Below are 16,669 nucleotides of genomic sequence, written 5' to 3' on the forward strand. Positions count from 1 at the left end.
AGCGGGGCCCACCCTACCCAGCTCAGGGATTGGCGGGCGATGTTACCCCCTCAGGGATTGGCGGGCGGAAGTCCCGCCCCTCGCCGGCTGAGGGGCCGCCCTGAGGGCCAGCACTGGCGTCTGCTTCCGCGGCAGCACTTTTTGCACAGTCTGGGGCGGGGTTCCCCGGCTTCCAAGTCCCTGTTTCGTCAAAGCACGAGGGCCGCCTGTGGCCTTAATTCCTAACGGCGGCCCCGGTTCTCACTTCTCGGCAATAAACCAGGCCTAGTTTTGTAGCTGCTCCGTCTCCGAGTGTGCGTGCGTGCGCGCGCAGCGTCTCGGCCTGCCAGGGCCACCGTCCCAGGGTCGCCGCCTGAGTCTGGCCTGGCTCGCGTTCCCCTGGCCCGTGACCCCCTCTGGGCCCACTCGCCCCCCTCCGCGTGGCCGTCGCTGAACTGGGGCCTCAGTTTACCCGGCCGTGTAGCCCCTGCCCCACATCTCGCCCCGGCTTGTGGTTTCCCCACGATCTCTTCATGGGGTCGCCTTCGCACGCCATTCGTCCACAACCGCAACCCGGCGAGGAGCCCCGCAGGCGCGTTTGCATTCCTTCGCCGGGCAGGGGCGACAACCCCCGAGGCCGCGCCCCTCCAGCTCGGCCCTGCCACCTCATTGTCTTGCCTACTTTTTGGGCCGCCCTGTGGCGCCGCTGTGGTCTCGGGGTTGGGGGTGGGGGGGCCAGAACCACCCCAGAGACTCCACGCTGTCTTCCCGGAGGGCTCGGTCCTGCCCTGCTGAGTGGATCCATCCTGGCGGCCACTGGTCAGGAGGAGTTGGGGGCAGAGCCCTTGCTGAGCGGAGGGAGCCGGGGGCTGCCTCTCTGTCCTCCATCTCCAGACTCGCGATCCTGCGGGTGTTGTATGTGCTGGTGTCGGCGTGTGCGTGAGAAGTCAGGAGTAGTGTGGGTGTGCGGGGTGGTTGCATTGTGTGTGCGTATTCGTGGGCCTGGAGACCGGTGGGAGGCGGGAGGGGTTCCAGTCCCGCTGCTCAGAGTAGGCTGGGCGGAAGCCAGGCCTGTCTGCTGCTGCGTCCTGGTCACAGGCCCATCCACTATCCAGGATCCTGCAGGGCCCCTTAATGTAAGTGACACAAAGGTACACACCCACATGTGGCAAGGGCCACCAGGTCGCACCCACTTGGCCACAGCACTGGGTTGCTGACTTAGCCATACACATGGGCACATGGTGTGGGATAGACTGGTACCCAATATGTGGTGGTGGATACTGGGGAGCTGGAGGGCCTTCCCGGATGTCTCCTCCATTCCTTCTTCAGGCAAGCTCTCCTTAGTCTAGACGAGGAGCTTCTCTTCCCCAAACCTCAGGAAGTGGGTCCCAGCAGATTCAGCCCTATAGGATCCAGGTAGGACTGAGCGGTCCTATCCTTTGAGTCTCAGGCCCTCTCTGAATTTCTGGATGAAGCAGGATCAACTAGGGGGTCTCTGGGCCCATATCCCCTATTCCCTCGCTGAACCCACCAGGGTAGCATTCCACCCAGTTCCTGATCAGGAGAGGGCTGGACACTGACCCTTGAGGAAAGAGTGCGAGCATGGTCACTGCAGAAAGTCCTCCTGCCTTGGGGCTTTAGGATGTTGGGTTCCTGAACTCTAGTTTAAAAGCCTGGTGGTGAGCCTCCCACTGGCCAGTACCTCTCTCCAGCCTGGTTCTGGCCAAGATGGAGCTAGAAGGCACATCTCCCCTATCCTCCCTACCATCCCTGGACTCAGACCAGGTGTTTGGCAACGTCTTTGAGACAGGGTGGTTTCCAACCTGTCTTCCATCCTGAGCTGTATCTGACCCTTCTAAGTTTGGCCAGCTGGGACCAGCTCTGTCACCTCCGCCCCATCTGACACAGGAGGAAACTGGTCCAGCCCTAGAATGAATCAGATTGAAGTGAGAAAAGGGGGACAGACTACCCCAAGGGACTGCCAACGTCAGGCCTGGAGATTTCCCCCATACTCCTCCTGCACACAGCCCTTTTTGGACTGAGAGAAGCAGCTCCCAGCTCCCCTGCCTGGGCGCTGCCTAAAACTCTCTAACCTCTTCTCCAAGAAACAGCCCCAGGAGTATTACCCACTAACAGAGCCATGATTCACAACTCTAGCCACAGCAAAGTCCTGGCCTATGTGGGTAAGCATCCGTTGATCCAGATCATGGGCACTGGGCAGGCTGGGAGGTACCCCAAGTGGGTAGGTAGGTCACACCCAAGTCCAGCCACAGGTTCTGGAGTCTCTGCCCCGTGTGCCCTGACTGCACTAGATTGGAAGGACAAGTCACTTCCAGGCAGAAGAAAGCAACAACACTTCCTTTCCAGTTCAGCTTTATTTTGCAAAAATTTACAAGGCCTCCTTTGCACAGAGATGCTTGTGGGGACCACATGAATCAATGTGCCCTCACAGTCCAGACTTGGTGGTGGAGACAGGACACAAGTGCCATGGTAGACAGTGCCATGGTCTTTCTTCCTGTGCCCTGGATAATTGGATAAAAAAATTGGATTTAGTGCCGTGGTAGACAGGAGGTGCAAATGGACCCCAAAAAGGAAGAGATCAAGAAGTCTTCCCAGAGTAGAAGATTCTTGCCAATATGTCAGATGGAGAAGGGAGATTGGCAAGAGCAGAAGTCTGGAAGGTTATGAGAACAGGGTGCATCTACGAAGGACAAGGTGTCCAGAGTGGTAAGCAAAGGGGAAGAAGTAGATGAAAATGGAAAAATAGGCCAGACAGCTCCTGATGCTGTGGTATAAGCTTTTGACTCTAATAGTAGGGACTACTGGCTTCAAATCTTTTTGGCAACAAAGTTTAGGTGAGGCTACCCAGGGACCCTAGCCTTTGTTCCTTGCTCCTGACCTGATCTGTCTTTTCTTCCACAGGTAAGATCCTGAGGAGGCAGGAGAGGGACAGGGAAGGAGTATGGGTAGGGGCAGGGGGAGCCCTGGCACCCAATACCTCCTCCCCTTTCCTCCTGGAGTCTCCAAGGGGTCTCAGGCAGCATCATCCCAGTCTACTGTACCCTCCTGGCCACTGTGGTCCTCGGTCTCTTGCCTATGTGGCCTTCAAGTGGTAGGTGGTCTGGGCACTGCCCTGTGGCTCCCCCTTCCCTGTCTGGACTCCCAACCAATTCCCTGTCTTGAAGGTGGGGGCAGGTTGGTAGGTCTCCCTTTCTCCCCACAGCTGGCGCTCACATAAACAAAGACAGCAGCTGGCCAAAGCTCGAACTGCAGAGCTGGGAGGTCTCAACAAGGACCAGATGCATGGGGATAGCAGTGTCTTCCTGGACTCTCCTAGCAGTCTGGAGCCCTGTGCCCCCAGCCAGGGTGAGCCCCTTTCCCAGAACTGCCTCACCACCCAGCCCTTGTGTGATCCTCATGTCTCCTGCCCCAGGACCACATCCTGAGCTTGGGTGCCGACTTTACCTTGATCTCCCTCGGCAGCACCAGGAGAAAGTGAAGCGGCTGTTAGAGGTGTCACGTGAACCTGACAAGGGCTGGCGGGGACTGGCAGACCATCTGGGCTACCAAGCTGAGGCTGTAGAAATCATGGCCCAAGGCCAGGTGTGAGCCTACACACTGCTGAGGGACTGGGCTATCCAAGAAGACAGTGGTGCCACCCACAAGGTGCTAGAGAATGCCCTGGTTGCCATGGGCCAGGAAGATGTGGTCCAGGTCCTGGGCCCCCAAGCTGAGGGCTGCTCTGTGGTGTGAGTGCTGTCTCCATAGCCTGCATTCTCGGAGACTGCTCCAGTGCTCCCCTACCCCCATCTCATATATCTTTCCCTTCGTGGGCTTCCTGGGGTTGCTGGGCTCAGCCTGCTCTGTTCTGGGGAAGAAAACCGAAGATCCAGCCACCATTCACTTCCCCTCATCCACCCATCCCCTCCAGAAGAGGGCCCAGGATATGGTGGGGAGTGGGCAGTGAGGAGTGGTCCTGCCCTTTGGATCCCTACTCCACCTCCTCTTATTAAGCCTCAGCTGGTTTTGCTACTTTTGTAACCCATATTAAAGGTGATTCGGACTTTTCCGCTGGCTCTATCTGGCTCCTTGGGCCTGTGAGACAGTTGAGTGGGTAGCTATGAGGCAGAGGCCCAGAAAAGGGGTGGGGGTCCCTAGGCTGTGGGAGGGGCCTCTCCAAGCAGCACCTGGGATGGCAGGCAGTGTGATCCTATAGGATGCATGGGCTCTGGAGGCACAGATCAGAGTTCATATCCTGCGCCTACCATTTGCTGGCTTTATCATGTTTGGAAGCTATTTTACCTTGCTGATTATTTTACCTTGGTATTTTATCAACTTCCTTAGCTGGAGAACAATAAGTTTAAGTGACACATTCAGTAGTTTCCCCCACACCTAAGACTCCCAGGTTGGTGCTGAGGGACCCTGGGTTTGAGATCATTTTCCTGACTTGTTCTATGAGCAGCACCAAGGGGAGGCTGGAGGCCTGTTCCTCTAGACAGGAGGCAAGAAGCAGGCTGGTCCTGGGCAGTTAATTACCAAGGGCCTCAGGTCACCTCTAGATAAGAAAAAAGAAAACACTCTCTTTACAAGACCTGAACTCAGGACAAGGAGTTCCAAATGTACTTCCACATTTGCTCATGTGGTTGCTACACATGCCAAGGACAGGTGGGTCTCCTGGGCAGCTCAGGACAAGGCAGGTGCAGCCAAGTCCATGCATATGCACTCCATACATATGCCCACCCCAAAGGGGGAGGCAGGTAGGTTGGCACAATAAGTGCCTTTTGAAGAAGGTGCTATAAAAGACAAGCCTTGCCTAGGAAGGAACAATGGCTACCATCCTGGCATCTATCAGCATAAGTAGGCTTCAGAAGCACAGCCATCCAAACTCACTCAGAAGACATGGGTTCCAGTCATGGTCTCGGGGGGCCCAAGGTAGATCCTGTCCCTCTGCTGAAATGAGATGCAACTGAGATTGACTACTCTGTGAGTACCAAGCTCATCAGATTGCTGCTACTGCTACCCTCAGAAATAGTTGACCAGGGCTGCTTAACACTCTGTAAATCTTTCCCTTAAACTAAGGAAGAACCGGAAGTTTATAGCCACCTTCCTCCTCAGATGACCTTAGGGCAATAACCCTGAAGAATCAGGAGAGAAAGCAGGGAAGATACGCACCAGCTGCTGGAGACATCATAACCTGGAGCTTTGGGTCAAAACCATGCATTTGATTTGGTTGCAAACAGCAGTGCATGTGGCTGTACCCCTGCACTGTAAACCCACTGAAAAAGAAATGCCCCCTTTCAATGTGCTTAAGCATATTAACTAAAATATTCTCTGTAACAGACATAATTCCAAGACGTTAAGAGGGTTGAGCAAATTACCATCTGCGCATGTGATACAATAATATGCTTTAGGCCAGGCGTGGTGGCTCACGCCTGTAATCCCAGCACTTTGGGAGGCCGAGATGGGTGGATCACCTGAGGTCAGGAGTTTGAGACCAGCCTGACCAACATGGAGAAACCCCATCTCTACTAAAAATACAAAATTAGCCGGGCATGGTGGTGCATGCCTGTAATCTCAGCTACTAGGGAGGCTGAGGCAGGAGAATCGCTTGAACCTGGGAGGCAGAGGTCGCAGTGAGCCAAGATCGTGCGACTGCACTCCAGCCTGGACAAGAGCGAAACTCTGTCTCAAAAAAAAAAAAAAAAAAAAAGTGCTTTACACAGTTTTGAAGGCTGCAGTATCATGAGAAAACAATAGCATGTCTAAGTTTAAAATAAGGATTTTCCCCTCTTTTAACACTTCCTTTAATATGAGGATATTAGAAGAGTTACTGAACCTCTCTGACCCTTAGTTTTCCTCATCATAGTGCCAATTCCTGTGCCTCAGGACTGTGACCACAACCTGAGCTCTAAGTGCTCAGCACAGTGCCTAGCAGGCAGTGACTGCTCTAATTGCTACTCACCCTGCCAAAGATTTGGCAGGCCACAACCTGACCTGACCTCAAGAACACTGCTGCAGCAGGCAGAATAACCCTGGTGAGAAACAGGTGGGACCAACCTTTTTGCAAACATGGGCCCCAGTCTGGCCTGAAGCCCTCAGCCTTCCTCACTGCCTAGATAAATGATCCAACAAGTGGGAGAGAGGTCTCTCACCAAGCCCTGCATCTTCCTGGAAATGTTCACTATCATCATAACCTGTGCACTATACCTCTTTTATAGGGGTCCTATCCTGTCCTCTAGTGTCCAACCCCAGTGTTAGGGAGCACAGTGGGAAGCTAGGGAACCCAAACATCAAATGAGCATTTCAAACCAGGTGTCCAACACTTTGGGAGTCTAAAGCAGGAGCAATTACTTGAGGCCTGGAAGTCAAGACCAGCCTGGGTAACACAGCAAGACCCTGCGTCTCTACAAAAAATTTTAAAAAGTATTAGCTAATAGTCCTAGCTACTCCAGAAGCTGAGGCAAGAAGACTGCTTGGACCCAGGAGTTCAGGGATGCAATGAGCTATGATCACACCACTGCACTCCAGCCCGGGCAACAAAGCGAGACCCTTTCTCCCCACCCCCCTCCCCCACCCCCCGCAAAAAAAGCATTCCAGTGGGCTCAGAAAAATCAAGTCCATGGGGGGAAAAAGATTCAATGCTTCTCTCCAGCCAGGAGAAAGTATCAAGGGAGAAGATAAATTTGCCTTTCTCTTGACTGATAATTAACCAAAATAAAGAAGCCTAGTGCCAAAGAGGCCCTAGATGCTGCTGCTTTTGCTCTGGAATGCATGTGCAAATTGACCCAATGCCTCAGCACAGCCAAAAGATCCCAAGCCTACAAGTGTCAGTCACCTGGCAAATGTCTGCCTCAGTCATAGTAGGACCTGTGGAGAATGAACAAGTCCTGTAATAAAATCCAATCACAGGGATTAACCTTGGACTTCACACACCTAAGGCCACTCTCTCTCCTTCCAGTGACATCATTACACACAAATATGCTTGATTAACTTTTAGGGAACACACATGCCAAGTTCTTTAATTGATTTTATTTTTTTACATAAAAAGTTCAGTAAAAATTGGATAAAGTAAAGTGATTTTAAGCAGTAAATCAATCTTATCAACATAGCACAAGGCTGGCCAAAACCACAAGGCAGCCTGCTTTGGAATATTTACATGATAACAAATTAAACCTTGCAGGAGAACTTAAACTGTCCTTACAAAGTCTTCCTGTGATCCTAGCATGTAGAGGCTAAAACCAAAACGAAAACCAAACAAAAACCAGGAAAAAACAAATTATTTTCAATATATTCACATATACATTAAAATATAATACAGATCATCAGGGTAAAGGGTTGTGGATGGGGATGCGCATGGGTCTGTGCGCTGACAGCACCGCCAAGGAGGAGACCCAGGTTTAAGAGTGGAGTCAGGTCTGGCCAGGGTCTTTTCTAAGCCCTTGCACCTCTGATGGCTTCTAACCACATGCCAACAGCTCACAACTAGGTAATCACTTGTAGATGGAGTTCATTTTTGTGGCCTTCAGTTGACATCTGCAGGGTTGAATTCCCCAGGGTGATGTATCATCAGTAGCACAGTGCTGACAGGGGTGGGACAGAAAGGCCCACAGGATTTCCTCTCCCTAGAGTCTGTCTTACCTGACCACCCATCCTCCCACCCTGGCCCAATAGTCACTCTAATTCAGTGTCCTCTTTGGGTTTGTAAACAGCCCCAAACTTCTGCATGTACTTCTTAATGTACTCCTTGGTTTTGTGTTTCACATTCTCATTGCACTCCAGGTCCTCAGGATTCTTACAGTACTTCAGCTCCTTATTCATAACACCGTGAGTCAGCTGTCCAGGGCACAGGAAGAGAGACCACAGCCACCAATCAGAGCAGAAATTATATGGGGGGAGGACAGGGGTGGTAATCCAGCCTGCTGTTTCAGGGCCCTTCTCACCAAGACAGGAAGTTAATAAGGGGGTAGATGTTGGGGCAGGCTGGTGCTATGATCACCAGAAAGGACAAGCTGAGCTCTGAAAATTTCTTAGAGAACTACTGCTGTCATGTAAGGTGCGCGTCCCTCCCCAAACCTTCCCTCCCTGTTCCTGGGTCCCCAGCCCTGACATCTGAAAAGAAAAAGAAAAAAATACTTTCTATGATGAAAAGGGCTTCTTAGAAGGTACACAGTTTGCCCAGAACGTTGCCTGGTGGGCTACCAAAAGCAAGGGGAGTACCTTGCGAGCCAGATGTTTAAAGTCTTCAGTTGTGGTAATTCTTCCCACTTTGCAGTCAGGTTTCCGGTAAGGGTTCAGGCACTGGACGATGAACTGGGACATCTGCAGGCAGAGAAAAGAGAACACGTTGCTCAACAGTCCAGAGAGGGCAAGGAGTTGTACTGAGGAAATAACTAGAAAAGGTAGTGAGTAAAGCCAGCCAATCCGTCTCCTTTTCCTCCCTCAGGTTAACTGGTTTGGACAGTGGAATACTAGTAAGCCAGTAAGATCTGAGAAAAGGATACGGGCTCAGCCTGAGAGGGAAAGACCTCCCCTGGATGGACTAAGCAAGCCTTAAAGGAGGCTGGAGGGACTGAACAGCATGACTTCAATGCTGAGTCCTTCAGCAGCCCCAGGTTTCAGTCAATGAATTTTGTGTCCTTGGCATAAAGACAGTAGCTGGGTTCTCTGGGCCCTGGAGGCAAGGCAGAGCACAGCAGGTGTTCCAGAGCTTCTATGAGGCTTAGCAATCCCAGGAACCACAGGAATTTTGTCATTGAAGGGTACTTAGATTCTTTAAGTGGTCATACCACAGCATGTGAAGCAGATGGAAGCATGATATGACAGCCAGCAAAGGAAAACCTAAGCAGAATCCTTTTCCTTCCACCACTTACTATGTCCTCCCTGGGCTGTCTAAGTATGGTCTGTCCTACCCAGGGGATCCCAAACACTCTAGGAATAGGACCTTCAGAGGTATTTATGGTGCTAAGATCACAGGGGACAAAGAGAATAAAGAGGCCAGTCATAGCCATTTCATCAGAGAGCACTTTGAACAAAGTCTACCCATCACTAAAATTCAGTGAGCCTTCAGGTGTTCAAAGAACAAGGCTATATCACAAGGTAGGCACTAAATAAACAGCTGCTGGTTCAATGAGCTGAAATACCAATATGTTCACAAAGGGACCATAAGAAACTAAATTTTATCCCTGGATAAGCCTTTTAACTCAAGGTTTTTCTGGGGTTTCCTGGCCTCCAAACTCTCTTCCTTCAGTCTATCCCCTCAAACACAGATAGGGATTTCATTACCCCCTGCTTAAAATTCTGCAGTGGTTCCCGATAACCCACAGACACAAAGGTCCTATATGAAGAAGCACAATACCATTCCACCTCATTTTCAACAGCCCTCCCATATCTTGTGCTATAGCCCATCAGGCCACTTACAACTCCCTGGAAGGGAAGATGCTCTCTCTTGCCTCTGTACATTCTATTGACATAAGTTAGATCCCCTGCTGATCCATCTGGCCAATTCCTACCCCTGATTCAAGCGCCCTTCCTGACAGCCCAGATTGTGGCTCCCAGCCCTAATATGGCATACTTTTCACACAGCTGCCGCTACTTATTTACAGGTCTGTTTCTTCCAAAACACTACAAGCCCCTTCAGTGAATGAAGATTGGAGTTTAGAACCTAGATGCTATGAAGCAGACAAGTTTACTGTCTTGATGGCTGGTAAGACACACTTCTGGTAGCATAAAAAGGAACAGCATTCTCCCAAGCCCTGGAGAATTAGGCAGCTACCAAATGAGATATTACAGAAAGAGAAGTGGACTTTGAGCCAGAACGCCTGAGTTCAAATCTTTTGTCTAGAACTTGCCTTCTCTGAACCTTAAGAGTTCTTTCACCTGAAAAAGAGGAAAGGCAATCTGTCTTGCCTACCTCAAGGGCTGTTGTGGGGACAAAATGAGTCAATGGATATTAAAGTGCTTAACCAGTTGAAAAAGGCCACACCTCTTTCACCAATGTGTCATTCACATAACAACTAAGTCAAATCACAGAAGCAAGAGGAATACCCAAAGACAAGGCAGCCTACCACTACAGACAGCTTTCTTTTGCCATAGATGCTACAGAAGGCCCACAGTCAAACAAGCAAATGTGGTATGAGAGGGGCTCCCGTCAAGCCAAGAAAAGATGGCTGAGGAGTTTTCAGTGCGAAAAGAAGCACTTCAGCAAGACATACACACAAGGAACACCTTGTGTTCCTGCCTATCCTGGGGCAAAGGAGATATTCGACATACTTAGGACAAGAAATGAAAGGGTTCAGATTTAAGCCTAAGGAGCTTAGTGCTTATATCCACCAAACCTTACCTCTTTTCTGAATACTTCTTTGCTTTTCTTTGCTAGTTCACTGGAGGTGTCTGCTTCTGCTGTCTTGGGCTTTTTCGAGGCCTAAAAATGGAGGAGAAAACACAGCGGTGCTGGCATGAGAAGTCAGTTTAGTGATGCCCTGCTGTCCCAGAACCCTCCTTTCTTTCCCCTAGCAGGGATACCTGATTCTTGGTATTAGAATCCGTTTAGAGGCCCTGACTCAGGTACAAGGCCTGGAGTCAACTTGGCTATTATGTTTCAAATCCTGTTACATGGTTTGGCTCTCCTTCTTATAAGTTAAGTTACAATTCTCTACCCTAAGTCAAAGCTAAAACTTTGATATAGCCACACATTTCAGAGTCACTCATGTCCCTGTTCTGGGTTCAGCTCCCTGAACTATCAAGCAAGGCCTGCACAAAACAAGCTCCATCTCTCCCACCTCTGACACTCTAGGATTCCAGGACAGAGGCGAAATGCTCTGTTCTGAAGACTCTTGAATACTCATCACCTTTCCTCCAAAGGTGGAGTTGGCTAGACTGTAGAAGACAGTCTCAGTATGCAAGAGAGGCTCCTTGGAGGTTGGTACCTTCAGTTTAGGAACAGAAAGATTAAGGAAGTATCACGATATTGACGGAGAGGTGATGAAGGTCATCAAAGCCAGTGAACAGGTAAGTAGATGATGACACAGAAGATACTCTATGTCCCCAGCTGGCAAGATAATGACAAACCCAGGAACATTCCCTTCCAGCACTGCTAGAGGGAGGCTTCCAAGTTCCCTCTAACTAGGTACTGCACCAGGAGGGGATGAGTTGGAAGCTTTGGTATTCAGAGCACCTGTCATGCAGGCCATCTCCCCATACCTTTGCCCACCACTAGCCATCAGGCCCCTTCCCAGTAAATGTGCTTTTCCACGGAAAATAATAATTATGAGCATTCCCCTCCAAATACAAGTTACTTCATAATGGATCTAGAAGCTGGAGTTGATATTATAGGTACTTCACACTTTTTTGTTAGGGGCACAGGGTAGAATAATTTTCCTGCTCCCCACCCATCTCCTGGTTCTGCTTCTTCCATTTCCATGAACAGTATGAAGGCTCTGGTTCTAAAGCAGCTGGACTAGCTCCAGAGAAAGGTGGCACTCCCTTGGCTTTAGGCTGTTACAAATCAACTTTCTCTGCTGTGTCATAAAAGCTTTACGTATTTTCCATTTTTCCAATTTCTTCATGTAGCTGTACGGGGAGATTAGGGGGTAGAGTAAAAAGAACATAAAGATCCAATTTGTTTTTTAAGAAAACAAAACTAAGCAAAAATAATGCTAATAATATAAATTAAGTCTATTTTCAAGTGTTTTGCTTTGGGATTTTGTTATTTTTTTTTCCCCAGTTGTAGAGGGTATGAGTATGCTCCATAGTAAGACCTCAGGTAGCAAGGGATCAAGAATTATTTGACTAAGTCAAGAAAACTTCAACACATCCCCAGCTACTCTCTTGTAGCTCTCAGAAGTCAGTAGCAACAGAAATGAGTACAGAAAGCCCCTTCAGGTCGGTATCTCAAAGATCTGGGTCCTATAGAAGAGGCCATGCTCTCAGCGAGGGTACTATGTAAATAGAAATGTCCTGTTTCACTCTGGATAGGGTATGCACTCACAAAGCTAAATGAACCCAAAGCACTTTCAATAGATTTATAATTTAATCCCTGACTTGATGAGGTTGGCAGGGGGTTGCGGGGGGTGGCCTTTAAAAACACAATTATAGAATACAATCCACTGAGCTCTGTCTAGGAGCTTTCTTGGTCCTCCTGAGTGCTGAGCAATTGGGATCGAGAAAGGAAATGATAAAATGAGGGGTCCCCAGACTTACATCATGGAAATCATGAACCAAAATGGAATACTCTTGAGAGTACTGAAATTCACGAAACCCTCTCTTCGTGGTCTGTGATTTGCAAATGGCATGGGAAATAATTTCAGAAACTGGCTAACATTTACTCAAATCTAATGCCAGGCAAAATAACCAGAGTCTGAGTTGAGGACAGCACTTGTTATTGACATGAACAACCTTAGGACCCCCCACTCCAAAAAAGTCCCATTTAAAAATTTAGCAGGTAAGGCTGGGTGTGGTGGCTCACGCCTGTAATCCTAGCACTTTGGGAGGCCGAGGAGGGCAGATCACGAGGTCAAGAGATCAAGACCATCCTGGCCAACATGGTGAAACCTCGTCTCTACTAAAAATACAAAAATTAGCTGGGCGTGGTGGTGCGTGCCTGTAGTCCCAGCTACTTGGGAGGCTGAGGCAGGAGAATCGCTTGAACCCGGGAGAGGTGGAGGTTGCAGTGAGCTGAGATCATGCCATTGCACTCCAGCCTGGGAGACAGAGCAACAATCTGTCACACACACACACACACACACACACACACATTTAGCACGTGGGGTGCAGTGACTCATGCCTGTAATCCCAGCACTTTGGGAGGCCAAGATGGGGAGATTGTTTGAGCCCAGGAATTCGAGACCAGCATCTCTATAAAAAAATTTAAAAATTAGCTGGGCATGATGGCTGTGCCTGTGGTCCCAGCTACTTGGGAGGTTGAGGTTGGAGAGTTGCGCGAGCCTAGGAGGTTGAGGCTGCAGTGAGCTGTGATCATGCTACTGCACCCCAGCCTGGGCAACAGAGTGAAATGCTGTCTCCAAAAAGAAAAAAAGCACTTTTAAGGAAACCACCAGAGAACAGGGTGGGGGCTCTGATACATAAAAAAGCGAGTGCTTCCAGATCCTCAGCAATAAACAATAATCAGTTTGCCTTTTCTCTGTGTTGGCTTATATAGAGTATCAGTCAATTAAAGATTCTGGTGGAAATCTATGTGAGGCCGTGGACAGTTAAGAGTACACAATGAAATGAGCAGGCAAAGGGCCTGGCAGAAAGCCAGAGCTTACTGCCTTTAGAAGCTGACCTTGCTGTCAGCCTTCATCTGTGGCACATTTGGATTCCCAGGAAATCTGTTCTGATTATGACAAGGCAGGCCTGAGTACCTTTATATTACCCAAGGTGAAGCTTGAGACCTTATGGATTAGTTGGCAATGGCCTTAAGCTTATTGGGCAGTTCTGGTAACCATACACAGGCTGTGTAACACAACAGAATCATCCTTTATTATAAATATTGACATGACTATGTCACAAAGCCCATGTGACTTGGAACCAAGAGGGTATGGCTTGAGTTACAGAAATGAGTCCTGACAAAGGCAGAGCAGGACATACCCAGCTAATACTTCTCTCTCCCTGTATTTAATTAAATACTGTTTAGAGAGCTGGGCACGGTGGCTCATGCCTGTAATCCTAGCACTTTGGGAGGCTGAGGCGGGTGGATCATGAGGTCAGGAGTTCGAGACCAGCCTGGCCAAGATGGTGAAAGCCCGTCTCTACTAAAAAATACAAAAATTAGTCGGGCACGGCGGCGTGCACCTGTAATCCCAGCTACTCGGGAGGCTGAGGCAGGAGAACTGCTTGAACCCGGGAGGTGGAGTCTGCAGTGAGCTGAGATCGTGCCACTGCACTGCAGCCTGGGCGACAGAGCGAGACTCTGTCTCAAAAAAAAAAAAAAAATACTGTTTAGAACATAAAATGTAAATCATTCAGTGAGGAACTACATCTTTTGTGGCAGCATGAATCCAGAAGCAGGAGGAGAAGCTGAGCCATCATAAACACTATCCACACAATTCAACCTAAGCTCTGCAGCACATGAACCTGTACATGTCAATTTTTAAAAGGTTAAGATCATTGAAAATAATAAAAACTTAGTACAGCTGGTGTTCTGCATCTGTAGGCCAGCCATGGATAGAAAATATTGAAAAAAAATACAATAAAAATAATACAAATAAGAACCAATTTTAAAAAACCCCAATGCAGTATAACCACTATTTATATAGCATTTACATTGTATTGGGTATTATATGCAACACACAGGTGATTTACAGCATATGGGAGGATGTGTGTAGATGACATACAAACACTACGCCCTTGTATATAAGGGACTTGAGCATCTTTAGACTTTGGCATCCATGATAGGGTGTCTTGAAATCAATCCCCTATGGATACAGAATGACAACTGTAATGTGTCTCAAGGTATTCTTTTGGTTGATTTTACTTGGGATCCTTTAGGCTTCATGAATCCGTATGCCTATTTCCCTCTCTCAAGATGGGAAATTTTCAACATTATTTATTTCTTAAACAAATTTTATATAGCCTGGATGTGGTGGCTCAGGCCTATAATCCCAGCACTTTGGGAGGCCGAGGCGAGCAGATCACTTGAGGCCAGGAGTTTGAGATCAGCCTGGCCAAAAAAGCAAAACCCCATCTCTATTAAAAATACAAAAAGGCCAGGCGTGGTGACTCACGCCTGTAATCCCAGCACTTTGGGAGGCTGAGGCGGGTGGATCACGAGGTCAGGAGATCGAGACCAGCCTGGCCAACACGGTGAAACACTGTCTCTACTAAAAATACGAAAAATTAGCCAGGCATGGTGGCAGGCGCCTGTAATCCCAGCTACTTGGGAGGCTGAGGCAGGAGAATTGCTATAACCTGGGAGGCAGAGGGTGCAGTAAGCCAAGATCACACCATTGCACTCCAGCCTGGGTGACAGAGTGAGACTCCGTCTCAAATAAACAAACAAACAAACAAATTAGCTGGGCCTGGTGGTGCATGCCTGTAATCCCAGCTAATTCGGAGGCTGAGGCACAAGAACCACTTGAACCTGGGAGGCAAAGGTTGCAGTGAGACGAGATCACACCACTGCACTCCAGCCTGGGCGACAGAGCAAGACCCTGTTTGAAAAACACATTGGCTCTTGATACCACCTCTCTGCAACTCCCTCAATGCAACAAATACTCTAAAACTACTATTTTAACATAACATAGTTAGAGGAGATCTATTACACCTTATGACTGTTAATTAAAAGCCAGGAGGCAGCAGTAAATAAACTGCTGCCTCAATTGTGCAAGTAGTAATAATTCAGGTCAGAGGTGCTCAAAGGGAAGATCTGACTTTACACTTTACACTTACCACCACTTACACTTATCTTGATGGTGAGTACAAGACAATGAAGGGAACAACAATGGATGGAAAAGAGAAAAGGAACAGTCTCACAATGTTTAGTCTCATCATCAAAAGCTTTTACTACCAGACAGCACTCTTCAAAGAATTATCTGACCATTATATGCCTTCCCTATGTCATACAGCTCTCTCTGTCTCCAACAAGCACCGATTTACTGATGACTCAAACCCAGATTTGCCTGCCTAGCAGCCACTGCAGGGAGCTCAAACTCCACAATGAACTTAATCTCCACACCTCCTCCTCCTCTTTCTTTCATTCCCTAGACTGAATGATGGGATCTTATCCACCCAAGCTAAGAATGAGGGTGCAGGCCATCCATGACTCCCTTACTCACTTGTTTGCTAAACCCTCAATCCTGCTTTTCAGTCTTGGCAAGATTCCCCAGCATCTCCAGTCGTAGTTCCTAACTTTGCCTAACTATTAACACTCTCCAATTTGATTTCATTATTACTGATCTCACCTTTATTAATGAGCCCATTTCACTAGAAGGACACACATTTGACTGTCTGATTCCCTTGCATTAAAACCATTTATTGACTCCCAAGTACCTATTATACAACGTTACATTAACCATACTAGCAGAGCACTAAGACTTCAGACAATTTAAATCTAACCTACTTTTCCATATCTTTGTCTTGCTAACTTCCCTATATGCATCCAAACTCTCACCAAACCAAATTATTTTTCAGTCTCCTATATATACTGGCTTGTCCTTTCTTAAGCCTTTGCAAAAAATCACCTTATCTACCTAGCATACTCAGTGTCCTGGTTACCTATAGGTGAAACTGTACTCCTATACATCTCAAACCATGTATCTCTCTGTTCCCAAAGCATTTCATACTTTCTTCTACTATAGCAATTACCCCACTGTATTCTTGCTTTATAGACTTAAACATAAGACCTAAAATCATAAAAATCCTAGAAGAAAACCTAGGCAATACCATTCAGGACATAGGCATGGGCAAAGACTTCATGTCTAAAACACCAAAAGCAATGGCAACGAAAGCCAAAATTGATAAATGGGATCTAATTAAACTAAAGAGCTTCTGCACAGCAAAAGAAACTACTATCAGAGTGAACAGGCAACCTACAGAATGGGAGAAAATTTTTGCAATCTTTCCATCTGACAAAGGGCTAATATCCAGAATCTACAAAGAACTTAAACAAATTTACAAGAAAAAAACAACTCCATCAAAACGTGGGCACGGATATGAACAGACACTTCTCAAAAAAAGACATTTATGCAGCCAA

The 16,669-nt window shown here is 48.1% G+C and overlaps 2 protein-coding genes across 3 annotated transcripts in view; one reads left to right on the plus strand and one right to left on the minus strand.

Moving 5' to 3' along the window:
* The first annotated feature begins 639 nt into the window (after nucleotides 1-639).
* On the plus strand, nucleotides 640-3,468 carry LOC129532557 (death domain-containing membrane protein NRADD-like). The gene is made up of 3 exons (XM_055382213.2): nucleotides 640-2,162; nucleotides 2,902-3,091; nucleotides 3,203-3,468. The coding sequence occupies exons 1-3, from the start codon at nucleotides 2,120-2,122 to the stop codon at nucleotides 3,423-3,425; spliced, it is 456 nt and encodes a 151-aa protein (XP_055238188.1). The 5' UTR covers nucleotides 640-2,119; the 3' UTR covers nucleotides 3,426-3,468.
* Nucleotides 3,469-6,988: 3,520 nt separating this feature from the next.
* SETD2 (SET domain containing 2, histone lysine methyltransferase) overlaps nucleotides 6,989-16,669 on the minus strand; it is a 149,402-nt gene continuing 139,721 nt past the window's right edge. For both annotated transcript variants that reach the window (XM_019023373.4, XM_004034041.5), the window contains 3 exons: nucleotides 10,319-10,399; nucleotides 8,197-8,298; nucleotides 6,989-7,812 (listed from right to left, as the gene is read on the minus strand). In XM_019023373.4, coding sequence (XP_018878918.3) covers nucleotides 7,651-7,812; nucleotides 8,197-8,298; nucleotides 10,319-10,399 — 345 coding nt within the window. In that variant the 3' untranslated portion in view covers nucleotides 6,989-7,650. The remainder of the gene's footprint in view (nucleotides 7,813-8,196; nucleotides 8,299-10,318; nucleotides 10,400-16,669) is intronic.

This window comes from Gorilla gorilla, chromosome 2 (assembly GCF_029281585.2).
Source record: "Gorilla gorilla gorilla isolate KB3781 chromosome 2, NHGRI_mGorGor1-v2.1_pri, whole genome shotgun sequence".
Lineage (NCBI taxonomy): Eukaryota > Metazoa > Chordata > Mammalia > Primates > Hominidae > Gorilla > Gorilla gorilla.